The sequence below is a fragment of the Myxine glutinosa genome, chromosome 12 (assembly GCF_964187855.1).
Source record: "Myxine glutinosa chromosome 12, kmMyxGlut1.1, whole genome shotgun sequence".
Lineage (NCBI taxonomy): Eukaryota > Metazoa > Chordata > Myxini > Myxiniformes > Myxinidae > Myxine > Myxine glutinosa.
The window spans coordinates 12,692,216-12,716,544 of record NC_136272.1 but is presented as its reverse complement, the minus strand read 5'-3'; the positions used below and the strand labels follow the sequence as shown (position 1 = coordinate 12,716,544).

Below are 24,329 nucleotides of genomic sequence, written 5' to 3'. Positions count from 1 at the left end.
CGAAAGCGCATATATAGTACAGCTTTCTGGCGAAGTTCCTCTCATGGTCCGGGGGTCACTGAGACCAGGTATTCACCGAGGGGACCACGTAACACCTGTGACATTTTGTTTTGACTGTATTCAGGTGCGTGCCTTTGTGTTGCAGTGCTGTGACTTTTGTTGCACCACCCCTTGTGATGTTCATGCTTTTTGCTTTTTGTGATTGAGGCAACGTCTTGTTTATTGACATGTGTTTAGTAAAGATAGCTGAACTTTACCTCTGTGTTCAAATATTTTTCATTTTTGCGTGGAGGATTTCAATGAGTGTCCTTCTAAAGATTTGATAAATTTCTTTGGATGTTGAGTGTGTATATATATATATATATATATTGATACAGTTGTGGAAGTACAGGAAGTTGTCAGTAGTTTGCAAAGCATACATGACGATTTGATTTGTGTCGTTTAAGGTGTATTATGTAAGAAATGCTGGGTTAGTTGTGGGATAAGAAATAGGACCTGTTTGTATTTATTTTTCCTTTTTCTAAAAGTTTACCCCAAACCCACTCGCTTGACCCTCACGGAATTTTGACTGATGGTAATGGTGCACAAACACAGGTATGGAAAGGATTCAACCCTTTTTCTTTCAAGCAGGAAAGGGTGAGAAAAGTGTAAGAAGAAGAAGAACATCGTCTTTTCGTTTTGCGGTTTAAAAAAAACAATCCATGCTCATGGTGTGAGCGGCTTCAGCATGTTGGTGCAAGTGTGAGTGACTCGATCTCTGTGAAGTATATGAAGGAGATTTAGTGTGCATGAATGAGGTGGAGAAAAGGAAAAGAGCGTGTTCTGAGGAAAACGGCGTTTCTTTGGGGGCTCTGTGGAGACAATCTGTGTCATGCTGTGAACGGCCTCAGCATGTTTTATACGAAGGACTCGAATTCCTCTGGTTGAGGCAAAGTCGTAGTTATTCGGACTGGTGTTGTTGGGTCATGAGGCAATGAAAAAGTGTGTATAGTGTCTTAATGCAATGTACACGACAGTGAAAATTAAACCTAAGTGTAAATAAAAATGCGTACTAATAAATTATAAGTGTTGGGTGATGATTGTGGTGGAGCTTAAGGAAATAGTTGAGTTTTGGCACGTGATTCAAACCGGGTTATGGCGCAATATTTGAATTAGCTGGCGCCAGTGTACCACAGCTTGAGTTACGGAGCTCGCAAGGTGCTCGTGGCTATCCATTGTGAAATGGGGTGAAAATGGGAGGGGGGGGGGGGGGGGGGGGGAAACCTTTGCCACAATCAACCCATTATACAAAGGGAACTCACTCTGGATGGACATATACTATTACTTATTAGTATTATACTCTGGACAAATACTATTGAGATAACTAACTGAGGGACCTGTATGTTGGTTGCCATTTGTTTACATTTTGTGTGCAGATGTCTCAGCCCAAAAGAAGGGCAGAAACGTTGCTGTTCAGCGAAAGCGCAGTGGTGTCATGTCGAGATGGGCAGCTGTGCCTCATGTTTCGTGTGGGAAACCTCCGCTCCAGCCACATGGTGTCGGCACAAATCCGCTGTAAACTGATCAAGGTGAGATGAAAACTTACAACCCTTTCAGGAGGGCTGTCATGTCATTATAAGATTGTTTTTGTGATACACTCAGCTGGCTTATCTAATGAGCTTTAGTTTTGAGGTAAGCTGTTGTCCCCTTCCACCACCCACTCACACCCCTCTTCCTCCCTCCTCCCCTCCCCCCTCCCCCCACCCCATCCAAACTGGATAGGTGTTGTACCAGTACTGATTTTATGGCTGTCTTTTTAAAATACATTCTGCACAAGTTGGGAGAGTTTAAATCTATAAAGTCTCATTGAAATTGGATTATTTTGTGAAAGTTATATTAAATACTCATGAGGTATGTATGCTTACACATTGTGTAAGCAATAACGAACTGTGCTTCTTATGTAAATACATAATAACTAGAGCTTTTGATTATAGGCAAGTATCCTCCTCCTGTAACCTGCTAGGTATCAATTTAGGTTTTTATTTATTTATTTATTTTACAGAAGTGTTTATGGTTTTTACGTAAATTTCCATTTCATTTCACAGTTTACACTGATATAAATTACAATTTTCAAATTCTAGATATTGATTGAGGTTGTTTTTTTTAACGTAAATTTTCATTTACTGACACTTTTTCTTTATTTCATTTACGCACATTATTGACATGTTTATTTCACAGTTTATAGTTATAGAAATAAAAAATTTCAAATGCTAGATATTGATTGAGGTTTTTTTAAACGTATGTGTTTAGTGTTTTTACGTAAATTTTCATTTACAGATGCTTTCCGACGTTTCTGTGGTTTTCCCGGTGTACCGGCTTCAATATCAATCGGCACACCAAATTTCAGCTTTCTACGATTTCTACGACCGATCGTTAGTATCAGTCAATCAGACAGTCAGTGGTTAGAAAGAGCTTTATATATTCGATAAACTCGGAAAAGTACCTTTCTCAAGTGACAGGTAAAGCTAGCAAAAGTATCCCCTCCTCTCTGGCCCTCCCCTCTCCCTCCATTCTCTCACCCACTTCCCTTTCTCCCCCACTTTCTTCCCCACTCCTCTCCCTCAACCACTTTCTCCCTCCCCTCACATCCCGCTCCTTCTCCCTCCCCTCTCTTACTTACATTCTTGGGTAAAATGCCAGAGGCATAGAAAAGGCCCCTTTATATAAGGGTATGTGCCATGTGGCAAAGTATAGAAAAGAAGGGACATTCCATAGCTTATAGAAAATGTCGAAAAGAAGGGACATTCAAAAAAAATCTCGTGTAAATGCTGTACTACCCTTGTGTTCTTAGGTGGAACCAAGTAATGCTCTAAAAAAGTTCATATCAAGGGGCGCCAATTTGATTCACACAGCTGCATGAAGAAGTAAATGTATTTTATTTGCCAGATGTAGGGCGCCCATTTCAAATGAAAAAAAAGAAGATATTTTTATATATTTATTTATGTATATATTTTTATATATTTATTCATGTATATATTTTTATATATTTATTCATGTATATATTTTTATACATTTATTCATGTATATATTTTTATACATTTATTTATGTATATATTTTTATATATTTATTTATGTATATATATTTATATATATTTAATTTTAAAGCAAAAACTATAGCACTTAAGTGGAATTTGTTTTGAAAGCCATTAACTAGACATTGGCCGATGTATATTTCAAGTTTCAGCTGGTTTCAATGTATGGCCCTTGAGATATGAGACATTTTGGGCAGACGGACGGACAGACACCAACATGATTTTGAGGGTTTTCTAAATAAAACTCAAGAATGTGGAAACAGACGTTGTTGAAATTTGGAACATATTACCTCAACGTATAAAGCATTTACTTCTAAAATTTGCAGCCAATTTCGTGCAGTAGAAGCCGAGAAACGTATTTTCAGTCCCCATGTTAAAGTTGCATTCAGAGAAACGATCCCTTATATAAAGGGAGGGGAGCTTTGCGTCTCCCTTTGATTTGATATCTGACGTCGCATACTCGTTACAGAGCGTCTGTGCCGCCAAAGCAGCTTCCAGAGCAAGGGTTATACTGGGTGGTTTGCCATTACCTTCCCATCAGTAGTTCAGGCAGAAATTCGTAATTTGTTCAGGGTGCCGGCGATAGCTCGCACACTCTTTGTGAAGGACACCGTGGGGATCTTTAATGTCCATCGACTAATGTCGGAAGAAGGGACGCCGAGGTCATCCATTAACACCCTGTTAATAAACAAACGGTGATTCCTTGTTGTACCTGTATGTGTTACTGAATATATGAATGAATAACCGGGTGCTGGCTTAGAGGTTAGGGTGCTGGCTTGGGATCCGAGGATCCTGTGTTACTACTATATGTTAAAAATGTATAATAAAAGTAGAATCCGAATCCAAAAATATCGCAACCGATATACCTGGACGGTGTAAATTAAAATCAAACGTACAATAATTACCTTTAAAAGAATGAAAAAAAAAGAAGAAGAATTTTCGAGCCATTTTACATCACATCCACGGTGACTATTATTTAATTTTAAAAATCACTTTTTCCTAATTTTGTTTTAATTTCAAATGGAGATTTCGACATAATTATTTAAGCCATGAGTTCCAATCATGAAATATGGAATCGGCTTTTAATAAGCCTTTACGATACATTATTCAATCTTGCCAGGAGCCAATCACATCACACCTCACCTCACACACAGACAATAAGCAGACTGGGTTTATTTGGACAATAATTGGACAATGAGCATAAGAGCGAACGGACGACTCCTGTTATTAAATGTAAATAAATCAAATGTTTAATTAATATTATGTTTAATTACTTAAAAGAAATCATGAAATGTTAAATTAAATGTTATGAGGCCATCCTTGTCTATAACTAAATATTATCTGGGTTTATTCTGAACTGTCAGATTGATGCTTCACATTGATATTCTGGTACTCATTACCTTAACAACACATTGACCATACTTTATATGTCTAAGTACCAAATCTAATCTTTAAAGACCTGAGTAGCCCTGCAGAAGCCATACTTGTTTGGAGATGTTGCGGTGGTTTACATATGTGCACGACGTCAGCGACATGTTGTATTCAGCATTGGAAGAGCTGTTCTTGTTTAACTTATCGTACCCTGACTGCACCTCCACCTCCACCTCTTAACTGGTGCTTAGCAGGGCAGAGATAATGCGTTTGTGTGGGAGATGATGCTTGTTGCTAAGGTTGTGCAGCATTTGTTGTTGTGGGACTCTTTCTGTGCCTTGTTGCCCTGCCAAGTTAGGGGTTCGATATTTATTTAATGGGACTTTCAATTAATGTAATCTAATATTTAATGTTTAATTATTAATTATAATTATATTATTTTATAATTATAATTATTATTTATTTTATTTATTTACTTTTTTATTTTATTTTATTTTATTTTCTAATTTTTTTAAATTTATTATTTATTTTATTTTATTTTATTATAATTATATTATTTTATAATTAATTTATAATATAATATTTAATGTAATCTAATATTAATGTAATTTAATAATAAATTGCTTAGTTGTAATCGTACATATTGTAAGTGCTGTATTGCAGTACAGTACAGCACCTGGTTATACCGATGGAAAGATCACTTTGTCCTGGCAAGTTGAATGCAGACAGAAGGCTCTATGTTCCAAAATGTCTAAATACAGATGAGATTGCAAAAAGTAATTCTCAAGAACATCAAAAGAGGCAATAATTTTATTATTCCCTGTGATAATGTGTCACCCTGGTAGCAAAATACAACGTGCGCAGCGCTGCAGAGGAAGAGGTGCCTCATCATTGCCAAACGACCACTGGGAGTATAAACCCAGTCTCTTAGCATTGCCTAGCAACCACTGGGAGTGTAAACTCGGTCTCTTAGCATTGCCTAGCAACCACTGGGAGTGCAAACTCAGTCTCTTAGCATTGCTTAGCAACTAATGCTAAGAGCCCAAAAGGCCTTCGTTACATACGTCTATTACACAACTAATGGGAGTGTAAACTCAGTCTCTTAGCATTTCCTAGCAACCACTGTGAGTGCAAACTCAGTCTCTTAGCAGTGCATAGCAACCCAGTAGAGTGTAAACAATAGTGTTGCATTTGTGGGGGTAGATGATGGAATCTCATAGAAAAGATAGGATCGTATAGGTAAAGCATGGACCGTGGACGTGTAGGAGACATCTCGATGTATTTAAGTAGAGAAGCTGGAGCTTAAGATTGTTTATGTGTCTTCACACGGGGGGGGTGAAGCTGTGTTAACTAGATAGGGATTGGATTGCCCCCTGTGGCTTTTCCCTACGTTTTTACGACGACAACAAGGCCGGCCATTACAACCTCCGTTTTAAACAACAACCACCGGAACCGCCAGCAGTACCCGAACATTCCCGATTGGCGAGTAAGCCACTCCTTAATGACGCTCACGCCACGCAAAGCCGGAGGGCCACGCTGATGGAAAGATCACAGCCGGAGGGCTACGCTGATGGACAAAGTTCGTCATTGGTCGAGCACGACCATGGGGTGATTCAATGGGGCTGGGCGATTGGCCAGTGTGACGTGAGAGCGAGAAAGTTCTGAAGGAAAAAGGACCGTTGAAAGAAGAATAGCTCTCTTGGGTTTTTGTGCTGGAGGAGGAGGTTGAGCCTTTGTTGTGCGGGCTGTTGAGGAGAGCTTTGTTGGGAGATGGTGGAACGTTGGCAAATTCGACAGTGAGGAGGAGGTCTTGGCTCTTGGCGCTTGGGGGCTCTTGTTGCAGTTTGTGGGGCTCTTGGCGCTTCGGACAGAGCGGAGAGCGAAAGAGGGCTGTCTGGGCTGCTTGCTCACGCCCAAAGCATTTTCGACGTGCGGTTTTGGCGCCATGTTTGGAGCGCTTCCCGCGCAAGTGGCTACACTGGCTGCAACGACCACCTAGCCCCTGAAAGTCATTTTGGACCAAAGCTGAGTGCCGCTGATTAAAAGGGAAACATTTCACTTTACTTTATCATTCCCCTGTGTGTTCGTATTTGTGTTTGAGGAGAGAATGCTCAAAGTAGGAAGTGCAATTAGTTTACTTCAACATTTATTTCGTCTTGCATTAATTTTTTAAATTAAATTATTATTGTGGCATTTTTCATTTGTTGTCTTGTTTATTCGGTGTGGGTTCGGGGATAAGCCTGTGTGCTTCCATTCAGGTAAGCACTTCGCTGCCTTCCGTCCTGCATGTGCGACAAAAATAACCGCCAAGATTTCTGGAGTTTGCCTTGGGAGTAAAAACGATTGGTCATTTGTCACCCAGTGGTCTCAATCGCTGGGCGACACGACAATAGTTTTATTTTACAACTTTTGACCTTTCTACAAGAAAAGTGACTATGACTGTAAACTATTAAATATACAGCTCATTCTGAAAAAGTAATCATTATTGATTTACTTTATTTAATTGATTCTAGAATGCAAGCACAGTCCACTTACGGTAATCAAAAATATAAAGTTTTTTTTACAATCCACTACATCAAATATATAAAGCTTATATTTATTATGTACTAGCAAATACCACCTGTTGCTTCGCTGATGGGAATACTAAGGAAAGAGAGGGGGAGGGAGAGAGAAAGGAGGATTGAGAGAGAGAGAGAGAGAGAGAAGGAAGAATAAGGAGGAGAGGAGGAAGGGGAGATTGGGAGGCAGGGAGGACCCCTTTAGACCTCGTTTTTTTTTTTGTTTGTTTTTTAATGCCGTGAACAAAGTTGAGTTGCAACCTACCAAATATCATTTGGGCCAAGTTTAGTCACAATCTCATTAGTAGTTTCGGAGAAGAAGTTTCAAGTGTTTATGGACTGATGGATGACGACACATCATCCATCGCATAAGCTCCATTGAACTATGTTCCCGGTGAGCTATAAACCTGCTCTGTTTTGAATGAAACTGATTTCAAATCACTTTGGTAGCTCTCTTATGTCCTTGTTCAGTTTCTCCCTTTCTTTCCGCTGTGTTTTTCACAATTGCTTTTAAGAAGCCACCTTGGGCTTTATAAAAGTTTGTGACCTCAACTTTTCTGAAATACATCTGGTTAAAAGGGTAGAAATCTTATTATAATGGAGCAAACGTGTATGTATGTATGTATGTATGTATGTATATTTATGCCCAAAACGTCTTCTTCTTCAAATTTATTAAAACGGAAAAACATGGTCTGTGAGGCAGTGAAGCCATGTGACTATACATCTATTAATTACGTATTGTTGGAATATACCTTTCGACCATTTAGACTGCTGAGACCCCTTATACCTTGGAAGACCCTTTAAGCCCCCAAGACCCAGTGGACCCAAAAGCCCCAGAAGACCCAAAAAACCCTGAAGACCCAAAACACCCTGATGACCCAAAAGAACCCCAAAGACCCAAAAGTCCCTGAAGACCCAAATACCTGGAAGACCCAAAAGGCCCTTAAATACCCAAAAGACCCAGCAGACCCAAAATACCTTGAGGACCCCAAAGACCCAGAGGACTCAAAAACCATGAAGACCCCTAAGACCATTAAAGAGCATGAAGGCCCTTAAGATCCAAAGACTTTCGACCCATTAGACCAGCTTTGATGCTTGACCACTTTGAGCTTTAGACCACTTGGACCTTTTTAGATTACAAATAAATAATATCACTAATATTACAAATAAATTTGTATAAAATAAATGTTTGTATTATGATTGGTGAAAATCATGAAAACACAGCAACTCGAGTTCAGCCAGGTCATTATCTTCAGTTAAAACAAGCTCGTGTCTCTGCAGTGAAGTGTGGTGAGGCGAGCGGAGTGAGTCAATGGTCGCCGATTTCAATCATGGTGTGGTGTATAGCCGATGACCCTGAGACCGTTCACATTTCATCCTGTCCTCCTCGTCAACATGGAACCGCTCAGTATAAAAAAGACGTTGCACTTATTTTTCAGCCTTTTGATTATTTATACATTTCTGTTTTTCCACCTTAATTTCCTTATTTTTTTTATCTTCTTGCTGTTGACAAAAACATGGCATTCCTGATCGCATGGCATTGCCATGCGCTGACATTAGTGCGAGATGCAAACTGTCTTGGCATTTCTGTGCGATTATCGACGGTACCAAATAAATTTACATCCAACTGTTGATGTTTTGGATTATTTTAGGAGTCTTTCCACTTGCATCATTGTCAATCTCCTGCTTGTTAAACACGATGTGGCTTTTTGTTCATGGAGCACCGATTCAAATGCATCTGTCGCCTTGAAAAATCAAAAGATAAAAGCCACCATCAAAGGAATTATAAAAGCCCAAGATAGCTTTCATCTGAGTGATAATGTACACAAGGAAGCCCATGTACTGGAGGAGGCCAGTCAAGGCCATGCATTCCCGATATACAACTGATGGACACAACACTATCCCTGCACATTTTCTTTTTTCCTAACTACCACAAAATACGAACGGACTTGACACAATGCACATGGAAACAGCAGACACATTCAACTTGCAGACATCACAAGTCAATCACACTTGGCTAATCTTAAACGACCTCTGATTCCTGCCAGCACATTTTCTTTCTTCTGCATTGATAAATTTCTGCATTGTTTAGGCCAAAATCGCTCTGGGATCATTAGGTCGTATGCAGGCTCCGTCGGTATCGACTTTTTCTGATATCGATATATCGGTGGGCTCATACCGGTATATACCTCTATATCAGTATCAAATAAATAATTAAATAGATAAATTATAAGCAAGTTCCAAAAATACGTAATGCCCATGACTTATTCACATACTAGCAAAGGTACCCGGTGTTGCCAGGTAACACTTTCGCTTTGTAATGGGAATATGAAGAGAGGGGAGTTGGGAAGGGTTGGATGATGTTAAGCTAGCTCTTCCGTCTGTTAGCATTATCTAGTGTATGTTGAAGATCCCGTGGTGTTGATCTGTAAAGTGTAGCCAAATTATAATTGCCATTATCTTGATTAATTGCATTATAATTGGAATAATTATACAATTACGTTTATTAGTTTATGAGAAACTAGGAAGAGTACCCATCCCCAATGATGAGAAAAGCAAGCAAAAGTATCCGTCCTAGTGACGAGAAAAGTTTAAATTAATTGATCAATTTAAATTATTTCATGGACTTTAAAAGGTTAATTGTGTTGCAATCTTAGTTTCACTCAAAGCAAAGCTCTGAGCTTCTTACACCGTCCACCACGAAATGGTGGTGCAACATCAGGTGACGGAGGTTCAATTAGTCTAAAAAGAGGGCAAAATATATCTATGTTAAATTTTGTTACTCCTAAAGATCTGTATTAAATATACTTTAATCCAGATTTTCATTTAAATATTTAAGAACACTGGAAGGGTAAATTAACGTACTTACAATATTGCATCAAAAAAAGGAAAATGAAAATGCAAAATAACCAATAAGCATGTTTTTTAATGCAGTGCGGGAAGAGGCCAGACAGACGACAGACACCACAGTTCACTATATATATAAGGGGGCTGCAAAAGTAGGTATACAGTAATGAAAAACAAAACTTGCGCACAAAACGTATTTTATTGATTATACAAGCATATCAATAATAACATATCAATAATAAACATATCAATAATAAACATATTAATCCCTCAAATGTTCAAACTGTTTGCCCCCGGCATTCACACACTCCACTAGTCGAGTGTGGACACCCATGCACACTCTGGCACAAAGGTCTTTATCAGCATCAATTTCCTGGCAAGCCTCCCGTATGAACTGAATCATGGCATCAACAGAACGTGGCTTGCGTGCGAAAACCCTGTCTTTTACACATCCCCAGAAAAAGAAGTCCATAGGGGTGAGATCCGGCGAACGTGGTGGCCAGTCAACGGCTCCCCGACGTCCAATCCACCTGTTGGGAAATTCTTTGTCAAGTAGCGCACGCACAGTGTGCTACTTGACACATGGTAATAATGGTAATGAATTATTCATTATTAATAATGTCATTATTACCATTATTAAAATGGTAATAATGATTTTAATGAATTAAATAAATTCTAGTATTAAATGAATCCGAGCACCACTATTATAATACTGGTAATACTGGTATAATCCTTACTGTATACCTACTTTTGCAGCTCCCTGTATATATATATATATATATATATATATATATATATATATATATATATATATATATATATATATATATATATATATATATGTGTATATATATATATGTGTATATATATATGTGTATGTATATATATATATACAGTGGAACCTTGACTTACGAGTGCCCCAACTTACGAGTTTTTCGAGATACGAGCCGTCGCTCGGGCGGTTTATTGCTTTGAGATGCGAGCCGAGATCTGAGTTACGAGCTTTCGCCACCCGGTCACGTGGTTATCTTGCCGTGCAAGTACAGTATCTCTGTCGTATAGCGCTGCATTTTTGTTTTCGCCTGTTGGTTATTTTGAGTTTACGCCACCAGGTGGGTTCTGGTCACGTGGTTATCTTGCCGTGCAAGTACAGTATCTCTGTCGTATAGCGCTGCATTTTTGTTTTCGCATGTTGGTTATTTTGAGTTTACGCCACCAGGTGGGTTCTGGTCACGTGGTTATCTTGCCGTGCAAGTACAGTATCTCTGTCGTATAGCGTTGCATTTTTGTTTTCGCATGTTGGTTATTTTGAGTTTACGCCACCAGGTGGGTTCTGGTCACGTGGTTATCTTGCCGTGCAAGTACAGTATCTCTGCCGTCAACTTGTTCAGAGTGCCGGCGATAGCTCGCCTTCTCTTTGTGGAAAACACGGTACTGAGAAGAAGAAGAGGATGATGTGCTTGGATATAAAACACACAATCGTCGAAAAACATGAGCGAGGTGTGCGTGTTGTCGACTTGGTGAGGCGGATGTGAAGGCAGCTGAAGATTTTATTATAACTTTTGCCGAACTGATAGAAGCCGAACGATACATCCCCCAGCAAATCTTCAACTGTGACGAGACAGGGCTCTTCTGGAAAAAGATGCCGAGGAGGACGTATATAACGGCAGAGGAGAAGAGCATGCCAGGCCACAACTTGTTCAGAGTGCCGGCGATAGCTCGCCTTCTCTTTGTGGAAAACACGGTGAGATCCTTAACATCCAACAACTAATGGGACGCAAACGGGGCGCCCAGTTTAGCGGTACACACATTGATGAATCACCCTGCTGTGATTCACCCATGACAGGTTATAGCTGGGTCGGGATTCAAACCCAGGCTGGACAGTTTAGACTTTAGAGTCAAGTGTGCGTACCTCCAGTCCAGGCCATCCTGCCAACTTGTATGCTGCATACAGGTGAAATATAAAGCGCGAGATATTTTTATATATACTGTATATTTAAAAAAAAATTGGTGTGGTTTTTGGCGGGCTGGAACGGATTAATAGCATTTCAATGCATTTTAATGGGGAAATTTGATTTGAGAAACGAGCAATTTGAGTTACGAGCTCGGTCACAGAACGAATTAAACTCGTAAGTCAAGGTTCCACTGTATATGTATATATATATATATATATATATATATATATATATATATATATAGGCAATTCCACGGTTACTCACATTACATATACATATATAGATGCATTAATGTAATGTATTGTAATGTGAGTAACCGTGGAATTGCCTATATATATATATATATATATATATATATATATATATATATATATATATATATATATAGAGTTCGGATGCAAAAAACAGATAAATCTATTTTTTCCATTTTCAGTAAATCAACATTTTTAAAATGTACTCTCTTTTCTTTAATGTGCTTTAATAACTTAATAAATAATATTAATAATTATATATATATAATATATATATATATATACTGTATATCTGACCGGGCTGACGTGGTGTGGTGCTGACCGGGCCGCCGTGGTGTGGTGCTGACCGGGCCGCCGTGGTGTGGTGCTGACTGGGCCACCGTGGTGTGGTGCTGACCGGGCCGCCGTGGTGTGGTGCTGACCGGGCCGCCGTGGTGTGGTGCTGACCGGGCCTCCGTGGTGTGGTGCTGACCGGGCCGCCGTGGTGTGGTGCTGACCGGGCCACCGTGGTGTGGTGCTGACTGGGCCGCCGTGGTGTGGTGCTGACCGGGCCGCCGTGGTGTGGTGCTGACCGGGCCGCCGTGGTGTGGTGCTGACCGGGCCGCCGTGGTGTGGTGCTGACCGGGCCGCCGTGGTGTGGTGCTGACCGGGCCGCCGTGGTGTGGTGCTGACCGGGCCGACGTGGTGTGGTGCTGACCGGGCCGACGTGGTGTGGTGCTGACCGGGCCGACGTGGTGTGGTGCTGACCAGGCCGACGTGGTGTGGTGCTGACCGGGCCGACGTGGTGTGGTGCTGACCAGGCCGACGTGGTGTGGTGCTGACCGGGCCGACGTGGTGTGGTGCTGACCGGGCCGACGTGGTGTGGTGCTGACCGGGCCGACGTGGTGTGGTGCTGACCGGGCCGACGTGGCGTGGTGCTGACAGGGCCCCCCGCAGCCGTGATGCCCCCCAACCCCCCCACCCTCCCCTCCCCCCCAGAATTTCCATGTTTTAAACGTTTCCCAGTGTATACTCTGGATTAGAATAGGTACACCGTATCCCTGCGTGTCGTAAGAGGCGACTAAGAGGGTTGGCGTCAGGAAGGGCATCCGGCCATAAAAACATTGCCTCAAAAAGAGAACCATGACAATTACAACTACATATGGGCAGGGTACAGCCCGAAGTGGAGATCGGTTTCTGAGGTTTGGGACATGGAATGTAGGGATAATGACAGGGAGATCAGGAGAAGTGGTGGAAGTATTGATCAGAAGAAGAGTGGACATATGTTGTGTGCAAGAGACGAGATGGAAGGGAAGTGGTGTGAGAATGGTGAAGGGTAGGCAGGGACAGAAATACAAGTTTGTGTGGCAAGGGTGCCTGGAGGGCGTGAATGGTGTTGGTGTCCTGTTTTCTGAGGAGTTTGTAGACAGTGTGGTGAGTGTGATGAGAGTGAGTGATAGGTTGATGATGGTGAAAATTATGATTGGAAAGCTCTTGGTGAACGTCATCTCGGGATATGCTCCGCAGGTTGGTCGGAGCGATGAAGAGAAGGACAAGTTCTGGTGTGCGATAGAGAAGCCGATGGAAAACGTGAAAGATGAGGAAGTTGTTGTGGTAGGAGGAGACCTAAATGGACATGTGGGAAGGAGTATGGATGGTTTTGAGGGAGTTCATGGGGGTTACGGATATGGTGTGAGAAATGGAGAAGGTGAAAGGATTTTGGAGTTTGCTGATGGAGCTGATTTGTTGATTTGTAATACTCAGTTCCAGAAAGAGGATAATAAGCTTGTTACATACATGTCATGTGGGTCGACGACAACCGTTGACTACCTGATGGTGCGTAGGCGAGATAGGGGGCACCTCCGGGACACAAAGTTGATCCTGGGGGAGGAGGCTGTTTCACAGCACCACTTGGTTGTCTGCGACATAAGGGTGAAAGGTGCGAGGAGAGCTCGGCGGGTGAAGTACCAACCGAGAATGAAGGAGTGGAGGTTGAAAGAGGTGACAGTAAGGGAGGCATTAAAAGAGAGGCTGAGTAGGGTAGAGGATAATGTGATTGAGCTTGAAAGTGGTTGGATGTCAATGAAAGCTAGTCTGTTGGGAGCCGTTGGTTAGGTATGTGGATGGACAAAAGGACCACCGAGGCACTCGGAAACATGGTGGTGGTATGATGAAGTTGGAAAGAGGATTGACGAGAAGAGTAAGAAGTTCAAGGAGTGGCAGAAGGCGAAGGGTACGGGAGCAGAAACAGCAGATCATGAAAGTTATAAGGCAGCCAAGAAGGCTGCAAAGAAAGAGGTAGCAAAGGCGCAGGAGGCATGCAGGAAAATGTTCGGAGAACGCTTGGATTCGGAAGAGGGTCACAGAGCAGTATTCAGAATTGCAAAGCAGATAGCGAAAGAGAGGTGTGATGTGATGGGGGTGAGTTCCTTGAAGGATGAAGTGGGACAAATCGTTGTGGAACCAGATGGAATTAAAGGAAGATGGAAAAGATACTTGGAAATGCTGTTTAATACAGAGAATGAATGGGATGGCAACATAGAGAGTATCCCAGTTTTAGGACCGGCAGAGAAGATAACTGAGAAGGAAGTTGAGGAAGCGATAAAAGCAATGAAGAGTAGAAAAGCGGGAGGGCCGACGGGAGTTGAAGATATGTTGAAGGCAGCAGGAAGTTGGGGTGTGAAGAGAATGACAGAGATCTGTAATCTGGCGGTGAAAGAAGGCCGCATTCCAGTGGATTTGGAACCGAGTACCCTCGTCCCTCTATACAAGGGGAAAGGTGACCCTCTAGAGTGTGGCTCGTACCGAGCGAAAAAGTTATTGGAGCATGGCATGAAGGTATTGGAAAGGGTGTGGAGAGGAGGATAAGGAAGAAAGTGAAGATCGACGAAATGCAGTTTGGATTTATGCCAGGAAGAGGAACGACAGACACGCTTTTTATTGTGAGGCAGTTGCAGGAGAAGTACATCGAGAAGAGGAAGAAGTTGTTTCTTGGGTTTGTTGATCTGGAGAAAGCATTCGATAGGGTTCCACGCAAAGTATTGACATGGGCAATGAGGAAGTTAGGAGTGGAGGAATGGTTGATCAGAGTAGTGATGGCAATGTACAAAAGAGCGCGCACAGCTGTAAGGACGAAGGACGGGAACAGTGGTGAGTTTGAGGTGAAGGTGGGAGTGCATCAGGGGTCGGTACTAAGTCCACTACTATTTGTAGCTGTGATGGAGGTGCTGGCTCAGAACGTAAAGGAGGGTTTACCATGGGAGATGTTGTATGCAGACGATCTGGTGTTGATTGCGGAAAGTATGGATGGACTGAAGGAAAAGATGAACAAGTGGAAGGAATGTATGGAGACAAAAGGTCTGAAGGTGAATATCGGAAAGACGAAGGTGATGGCAAGTGGTAAAGCATGTGGTGAGGTGGAAAGAACTGGGAAGTGGCCCTGTGCTGTGTGCAGGAAGGGTGTCGGCGTGAACTCCATTCAATGTACAATGTGCGCTGAGTGGGTTCATCAAAAATGTTGTGGTCTGAGAGGGTGATTAACCAGTGTGGCAGCTACATTCAAATGTAAGGTGTGCACAGAGGGAGCTGCAGATGGAGGAAATGTTGAGTTGGATCTTGGAGACGGCGTGAAGCTGGAAGGTGTGAAAACATTTTGTTACCTCGGAGTCATGCTGAATGGAGAAGGTGGATCAGACTCGGAAACGGTTGCCAGAGTGAGATGTGCATGGAAGAAGTTTCGGGAACTGAGTGGCGTGCTGATGAGGAGGGGAGTGTCGTTGAAGCTGAAGGGAAAGGTGTATGCTGCATGTGTGAGAAGTGTTATGATTTATGGGAGCGAGACATGGGTAATGAACGTGGAGCAGCAACGAAGGTTGGAAAGGGTGGAAATGCGAATGGTTCGGTGGATGTGTGGAGTATCGTTGAGAGAGAGAAAGACAAATGATGAATTGTGAAAAATGATGGGAATACAGCCTGTGATTGATGCTGTGAAGAGGAACAGGTTGAGATGGTTTGGTCATGTGTTGAGGAAGGATGAAAGTGACTGGTTGAGAAGAGTGATGGAAATGAATGTAGAAGGAAGTAGAGGACGTGGAAGACCGAGAAAGACGGCTAAAGATGGTGGAAGAAGAAATGCGGGTAAGGGGGTTAACAAGGAGAGATGCAGAAAATAGGGCAAGATGGAGAAGATTGTCATGGGGACCGCAAGGCTAACCCCCGCTCTAGCAGGGAAAATGGCCTTAAAATGCATGTTGTTGTTGTATATATATATATGTCGGAATGGGACTTAGAACTTGGGACTCAGAGGACTCAGAGAAAGGAGCAACGGATATATTTATTAGAACTCGTTTACACAAGCTTGCGGAAAACACAATGTCACTTGAAGCTCACGAAATGACCAACACTACAACAAGGTGCTCTGAAGTAATTCGATTTAAACTTGCTATATATAAAGAATATTAGGGTGTGGCTTTAGCTCACAAGATACAGAGAAAGAATGGGCTCATTGGTCCCCCCACCATTAGTCCCATCCTGTTGTTCAGTTAGTTAAAGGAAGTTCATCCAAGGCCACTCATAGGTTAGCTCAGATAAGGAGATGGTCAGCAATATGTGGCAACATGTTTACAACTTTCTGTATCGAGACTTGGGTTGGGGAAGTACAAAGGGAGTGGACACTCATAAATGTGTCAGCCTACAGGATATTGGCAAAGTCTTGTGGGAGGCTGAGAGATAGCAGCTGCAACCAAGGCCACAAAAGGGGAACAAGGGATTATGCCAGTACAGGGCAAGAGCTCACAAGCACAGAACTCCTTATTAGGGTATTACACATCCTCAATGCACAAGAAAGGACTAAGTATGTTAAAAGAATACAGCAATCAGTCAAAACAAAACATATAATTGGTTATGCTTGGTAATTGGTAGAGCAGCAAGAATTAACAAAGGGGGAGGGGAATAACAGCTCCCCACATACCGCCCTTTTGGATCTAAGATACAACGTTATCTACGAGCCAATCAAAGGCCTTTATTTCAAACAAAGCAGAAACAAAACAAGTCAGGAAAGTCATTCAACATATCACGCGAAGGCAGCCCAGTGAGCATGTAGTGCCCAAAGCACTCCACATCGCACCCAGCAGGATGATTCGCGTCTGTATGTGAGTATGCAATGTAAGGCCGTAAAGACCTCCGAGAGTATTGAAATAGGCAGTGTAAAAGGTTCACTAAACATACCACGCGAATGCAGCCCAGTGAGCATGTCCTGCACCCAAAGTACCACACATCGCACTCAGCAGGATGATCCGCGGGTATGTGGTGTATGTGGGTGTATGATGTAAGTCAGGTGTAGGTGGGTGTATGATGTGAGACCGTAGAGGCATGAAGATCGAATAGCGTGTCAGATCCACAACGAAGACCTCTGGTTCAGCCGGGGTCCACACCCAGGAGGATCTCCCGACCCACCCTTGGTCCACAGAGGTGCGGCCAGGACTCCCCCCCGACTGGAGCTCGCCCAAGCTTCTCCACGTGAAATCCTTGTGGATCTTCAGCGCTCAATCGATATTCATGTTCATGAGGCCTCTTATATGCTGGTGATCTGGGGAAGACACAACGTCATCAGTATCAGGTGGCTTAAACCTATGGCCAAAAAACAAAGCATAACGGTCCAAAGGAGGGAGAGAAACTTCCTTTGGGTCAAAGTCGGAGTCATCCGAGGCGATGCTGCTTCCACCGCCGTTATCCATGGACGAGTCTTCAAGACAATCAGATTCGGAACTCAGAGTATCTCCAATGTTGAGTTCCTCACCATCCAGGGTCGGGTTTGCAGTTGGGTCCAAATCCAGGATTGGGTCAGTGACGTTTGACTCACTGTGAGCTTGTGAGACATAAAGGTGAGCTCGTGAAACATAAAGAGGCAAAGCCTGCATTGAGACATATACATCAGTCGGGGACCCTTGCAAGTGGCCCACATCATCATCGGAATCATCATCAGTAACATTATTCTCAGGTGGCTTAGGCCTGCGGCATAGGCGGCCAGCAACAGACATAGCCTTACACATCGAGAAAAAACGAGAGGTCTCCCTTAGGTACTCGTTGGCATCTGCATGCGACATGTTGGGGTCCAGAGTAATCGGCGTCCTGGCAGCCTGAAATGCTCTGAGGTCCGCAACTGTGTAATCAAAATCATTATCGGTAACATCAACAACGGAAGAACAATCTTCAGAAGCGGAGATCTCATTGTCGCGGCCCAGTGACTCGTTCGGGTCGTCGTTCCAGGATCCCCGATCTGCAGTCACGTCGACGGCCGGAGTGTCATCTGGACCCGTGGTCAGCTTGTCGGTCATCACCATGGCCTTTTCTGGTGTCGTCTTCAGTGTCCATCCTGTGGTAAACTTTCTCACACACGCAAGGACTAAAGCCTTGATTAGTACACAACAAACCACGATTCCAAGGACTATTGCCAAGGCGGTCAATATCCACTTTACTATCGTACCTGTCCATCCTTTAAACCAGTCAGTAAGCCACTGGTGGGAGGCTTCCCGATCCATTCGATCCTTTGTCAATATATGAGCACTTTCTCTTAACCTTATAATAGCAGCACTGACCCCTTGTGAAGGATCAGGAATAAAAGTACAACATTTACCCTTAATTATCCCACATACCCCTCCTCGTTCTGCCAGTAGCATATCTAACGCAACCCTATTTTGCATAACCATTGTACGCAGGTGGACAACCGTGTCCAACATTTCGTCATGTGCTGTAGCGGTGTCGTTGGCCACCCTTTCTAAGATGAACGCAATTTTGTCAATGCGGTAACTGTTCATGACCGTCCCAGCCCATGGGAAGAAGAAACTAACGGCTTTCTCCCAATCAGCGCCGTGTAAGGTGGTGGTGTCGTCGTCGTGCCAATAGGTGCTTCGTTGTGTCCTTATGAGTGCAGTGGTATTATGCAAGTGTTGTCGCATTTCCATCTCAGGGAAAACTGATCCTAAATAGCAAATTCCTCCCCAATTATCAGGTAAATACGGGTAAGCTTTATTCCCGCATACAAACATGGTCCCGTGCGGAGCCACTAAATGGGTGGTCATGCAAGTGAGAAGGCCTGGGATAGTGTTTGTCCCGTTTTCCCCTCTCCATGCCAACTGGAGGTGTGTGAGGTTATGTAAGGGCGAGCTTGTAACATTCACTAACAGCCTGTGTTTCCCTTTCCTAGGGTCCGCGGGGAGGGTATTCCTACACACGGATTTGCCTACCATTACTTGGCCCTTTCCTTCTAAGCAGAGGGCCCCCCTTGCCGGCTTGACCCAAACCAGCGCCGGACGTTCCTCAAAGTGTCTGGATGGGGGGGGGGGGGGGGGGGGGGGGGGGAGTACTGAAAAACTCGTTTACACGCGGTTCCGTCAGAACCTTGGCTTGTCAGGATTGTACTAATGCATTTGGTGTCTAGTGGCTTCGAGCACAAATCATTGAGTGATAGGGGTAACACTACCATTGGTATTCCTGCTGTGCTGGTGCGGGGAAGGTGCATACACATCCAACACCGTGTCCTATTCTGTACTGTGGCCATATGCCGTGCGACCTTCCAGTATGTGTTCTCCTCTGGCTCCCTTCTTACTTCCTGGGCAGGAGGGGGTTTAATGACGTAGGTGGCGCAACTAGGCCGGAATTGGTGTTGGGTATCTCCCGTCTTTCTGTTCCTTCTAATCAGCGTGCGCGGGGGCCATATTCCACATTCAAGTATTATCGTGGTGTGTGGGCCGACGAGGGCATGCGACAGTAGGAGAGTAGTATTGTCGATGCCCGTGCCCCATTGATATCCTGCGGCGGCGTGACTATTCACGGTCCCAGTATACTTTCCATTTTTCACCTTTCTAATTTTAGTTAAGACTATGCGTGGGGTTGTCATGCGTGCCTGTGGTGTCCCATTGTGTACCACCATGGCTTCCATCCATCTTACAGATAACCACTTGAAATGTGTCTCCAACTCACAGCAATGTACTGCTATCCCCTGTCCCCGGGGAGCCGTTATGTATTTGACGGGGTAAAGTTTAAATAACGTGTAGTTGTCGTGTCCTGGGTATTTGGGGAGATCCTCTCTCAGTGGGTTAAACCGCAGAAGCCTATCTTTGGCAGGGTTTGTTAGGCCGCTGCCCAGAATTCCCATCATCATGACCATCATCGCCGCCCTTAGGAGACTGTAGTGCCCTAAACGGTGCATTGTCTTCAGCAGTGTGAGGTGCGGTGTCTTGTTGCGGTGCACTTGTGGTGCGGGAATGGACAACTTACAATGGGTGGCGTGGATCCACGAAGGTTTACCCTCGCAGAAGACTGCCGTCGGTGTGACCAGTAGTACCTGGAATGGTCCCTTCCACCGTGGCTCCAAAGCAGCTTTGCGGGTGAAGTGCTTTACGAGCACCCAGTCGCCGGCTTGGAAGTCGTGGATGGCGTGGCCTATTGGTTCAGGCAGCGCCTCTCGTACTCGAGCATGGATGCTGCGTGCCACATTGGACAAGCCTATGCAAAATCTCAAAAGCATGTCATCCATCACCGGCAAAGCAAGGGTGGACATGTCCGTTGGTGCTGAGACGGGCAAGCTCATAGGTCGTCCCATTAATATTTCGTGGGGGGACAGGCCCGTAGTGTGACCCGGGGTGGAACGGATGCTCATCAATGCAAGCGGGAGAGCCTCCGGCCACTTCAAGCCTGTGTCTGCGCAAAGTTTCGCTAGTTTATTTTTTAAAGTCTTATTCGTTCGTTCCACAAGTCCCGATGACTGTGGGTGGTAAACGCAATGGAAGGACTGTTTCACGCCCAACGCCTTCAGGATGCCCATGACCACCTGCGCCGTGAAATGGCCCCCTTGATCTGACGAAATTATCTGGGGGATGCCAAATCGGCACATAAAATCCCGCACGAGGCGCTTCACTACTGTCGGGGCATCGGACTTGACGCATGGGTAGGCTTCGACCCATTTGGTGAATATATCTACGATCACCAACACGTAGCGAAATGACATGCTTGGTTCCAATTCCGTGAAATCGAACTCGATATTTGCGAATGGCCCACTTGGCGGGGGCCGTCCCCCGTCATGTGCATGTCTCGGCGGCGCCCCTCTATTGTGTTGCTGGCAGACCACACACGATCGGCACACTTCGGATACAATCCGTGACAGTCCTGGTGCCGCCCAAGTGTAGTTTATCTGTCCCATCACCCCCCTCTGGCACACATGACCATTTTGATGTGTCATGCGTGCCAGCCAAGGCAGTAAGGCCTGGGGTGCTATAGGTTTCTCGTCAAGGGTCCACATTTCCCCTGGCCCGGGGTGTATCGCCCCTCGTTTGAGCCAGTCCTCATGTTCGGCCGTCGGCGCAGCGCTTTGCAAATTTATGATATCATCCTTAGTTGGTGTGGCGGGTGGTCCCACAGTCGGTATGTCAGCAATCTGTGCAGATGTCGCCTCTGCTCGTGTCACCATCGGCATGTTGCGTTCTATCTGTTGGTTGGCGGCCTTTCCTGCCGCCTCGTCCGCCCTTGCATTGCCCCGGGCAACGTCAGTGTCCGCCCTTTGGTGGCCACGACATTTAATTACCGCGATAGCGCGGGGAAGTAAAATGCTTCGGAGGAGCCCTTCTACCAACGCGCCATTCTTTATCACTGAACCGGCAGATGTGAGGAAACCTCTCATCTTCCAGATGGCCCCTTTGTCGTGGACTACGCCGTGAGCATAGGCCGAATCTGTGTAAATGTTGACGGCAAGGCCTTCCGCCAAGCTGCACGCTCTGGTCAAGGCGCACAGCTCCGCCTGCTGTGCGGAAAATGTAGGTGGAAGACGCCCGCTTTCTACCGTCTCGCTATCCGAGCACACAGCGTACCCGGACAACAGGGACCCGTCCCATGCGCGCCTAGCTGATCCATCGACATAAAATGTACAGTCGGGGTAGTCTAGGGGATTGTCCTCTAAATCTGATCGCACTGTGGAGACTAACTGCACAACGTCGGCGCACACATGGGGTTCGCCCTCCTCAGGGGTGGGCATCAGTGAGGCTGGGTTGAGTGTCGTGCAACGTTCGATAGTGATGTTGGCGGCAGTGATCAGTGCGGATTCGTATTGCATTAATCTAGTGTTGGACAAATGCTGTGTGCTTCGCTGTAACAACAGCGAAGTGACGCAATGCGGCACCCGTAGCGTTACTGGGTGTCCCATAACGATGTCCGCTGTTATTTCTACTGCGTACCTGGCCGCTGCCACGGCTTGCAGGCACACCGGAAACCCTCGTTCGACCGGGTCTAACTTTTTACTAAAGTAGGCCACCGGCCGCTCCTTATCCCCATGGGTCTGTGTCAAGACTGACTGGGCGAAACCTCCCACGGCGTGAGTGTAAAGGGTAAATGGTTTCGCATAATCCGGGAGTCCCAATGACGGTGCCGTGACCAATGCCTTTTTCAGCCCTACGAAACATCGCTTCAATTCATCCGTCCATACCAATTCGTCCGGGGCGTTCGGGGCTCGTACATTGGCTTAGCCAGCAGCGCAAAATCAAGGATCCAAGTGCGGCAGTATCCCGTCATACCTAGGAAGCGCAGCATTTGCCGTTGCGAGCGTGGGCGAGGCATCTCCATGATAGCGGTCACCCGTCCGGCATCCAATTCCCGTTTCCCATGCGAAATGGCGTGTCCCAAGTAAGTTACAACCTTCCGCACAAATTGAAGTTTTGGTCTGCCTACTTTGTGGCCTTTGGCCGCCAAGGCCTTTAATAGGGCCATGGAATCCTTTTTGCACGCCTCCTTAGAAGGGGAGCAAATCAACAAATCGTCAATGTACTGCAACAACACTGACCCTCCCTTCAATTCCACATCTGCCAGGTCGCGGTGCAGCGCCCGGGAAAACAGAGTGGGGCTATCTGAAAACCCCTGAGGTAGTACTGTCCAAGTATACTGTCGCCCCCTATGGGTGAAAGCGAACAAGTATTGTGACTCAGCCGCGATGGGCACAGAGAAAAACGCAGAACAAAGGTCAATAACTGTGAAGTATGTTGCGTCCGGCGGAATTGACATCATAAGGGTCTCTCCATTCGGCACTAGTGGGTGTATGCCCTGTATCACCTTGTTCACCTCCCTTAAATCCTGTACAAACCTCCATTTATCTTTCATCGGCTTTTTTACCGGCAAAATTGGTGTATTACATGGGCTGTTAGTTTCCACAATAATTTTCTGCTCCACTAGGGACCGAATTACCGGTGCTATACCTTCGTCGGCCTCGGGTCGTAGCTTATACTGTTTCACGTTTGGCAAGCGCATCCCCGGCTGCACTGATATCACTAAAGGTTCGGCGTCTCGCATCCGTCCAACCTCGTCGTCACTCCGAGGCCATAAATCGTCTGGCACCTCCGCCAGGAGGTAGTCTGACTCACCCGGGTCCGTTAGAACCGCTCGCATGGCATAGTTGCCCTTAGGGGGCAACTCTGCCTCTTCGAACACTCCATCCCTCAGTTGTGTCTTAATGTCAATCGAGAACCCTTCACCGTTATTGAGCCGTCTCACAGTCCAGCGGCCCCTCTTAAACCAATAACCTTGTAAGGGAACTTCCTGTAATCGCCCCACCATCCAACCTACACTTTCCGGCGGCCACCCCTTGGCAGTAGTGAGGGTAACATGGGCGGCCGCTCCTTCGGGGTATTGGGTCAACGCACGCTGACTCGCGGATAGGATTACCTCGATACCTATCCCCTCACGGCCGATCCATATCCGTGATAAGTGTAGAGGTGTGCGCTCGCCCAGCTTTTCCTTAACCTTCTCTCGATAATCCTCGTCCTCGCCCTTTGCATCGTAATACGCCGTGCAATGGGGTGGATTATCCTTTAAGTGTTTTATCGAAATTTGGTGCAGTTGTAGCCAATCTCGCAGAACTGGACTGTCCAAACACACATTATCTATGATATGCGTCCAAGTAGCCAGAGCCCCTTCGTCCAAGCGCCACCAATACGCGGTGGGGCCGGGACGAGACAATGCCATCATCAATGAGTCGTGTTTAGATTCCGCGACATCTACGAAAACTCCCTGTTCTGTACATGAAATTTGACAGCCCAATCGGCACAATAAGTCCCGTCCCAGCAAATTTGTTGGGGCGGTAGTGGTCATCAAGAAAGCATGTTTAGCCTCCAGCGGGCCGCATGTTACTCGCACTTCCTCCGAAATAGGAAGCGCTTGGGGTAAGCCCGAAATGCCCATTATTTGAATGTTCCTCGCCGTGGGGCGCAAAGATGGCAATTGCCCCTCGTTAATTGTACTGCGGGTCGCGCCTGTATC

At 45.1% G+C, this 24,329-nt stretch overlaps 1 protein-coding gene across 1 annotated transcript in view; it reads left to right on the top strand.

Moving 5' to 3' along the window:
* The window catches only part of LOC137437273 (G protein-activated inward rectifier potassium channel 1-like), a 99,794-nt gene that overhangs the window by 19,805 nt on the left and 55,660 nt on the right, over positions 1–24,329 (top strand). Inside the window, exon 2 of the mRNA XM_078766247.1 lies at positions 1,416–1,568. Within this exon, the coding sequence (XP_078622373.1) occupies positions 1,416–1,568 (153 nt within the window). The remainder of the gene's footprint in view (positions 1–1,415; positions 1,569–24,329) is intronic.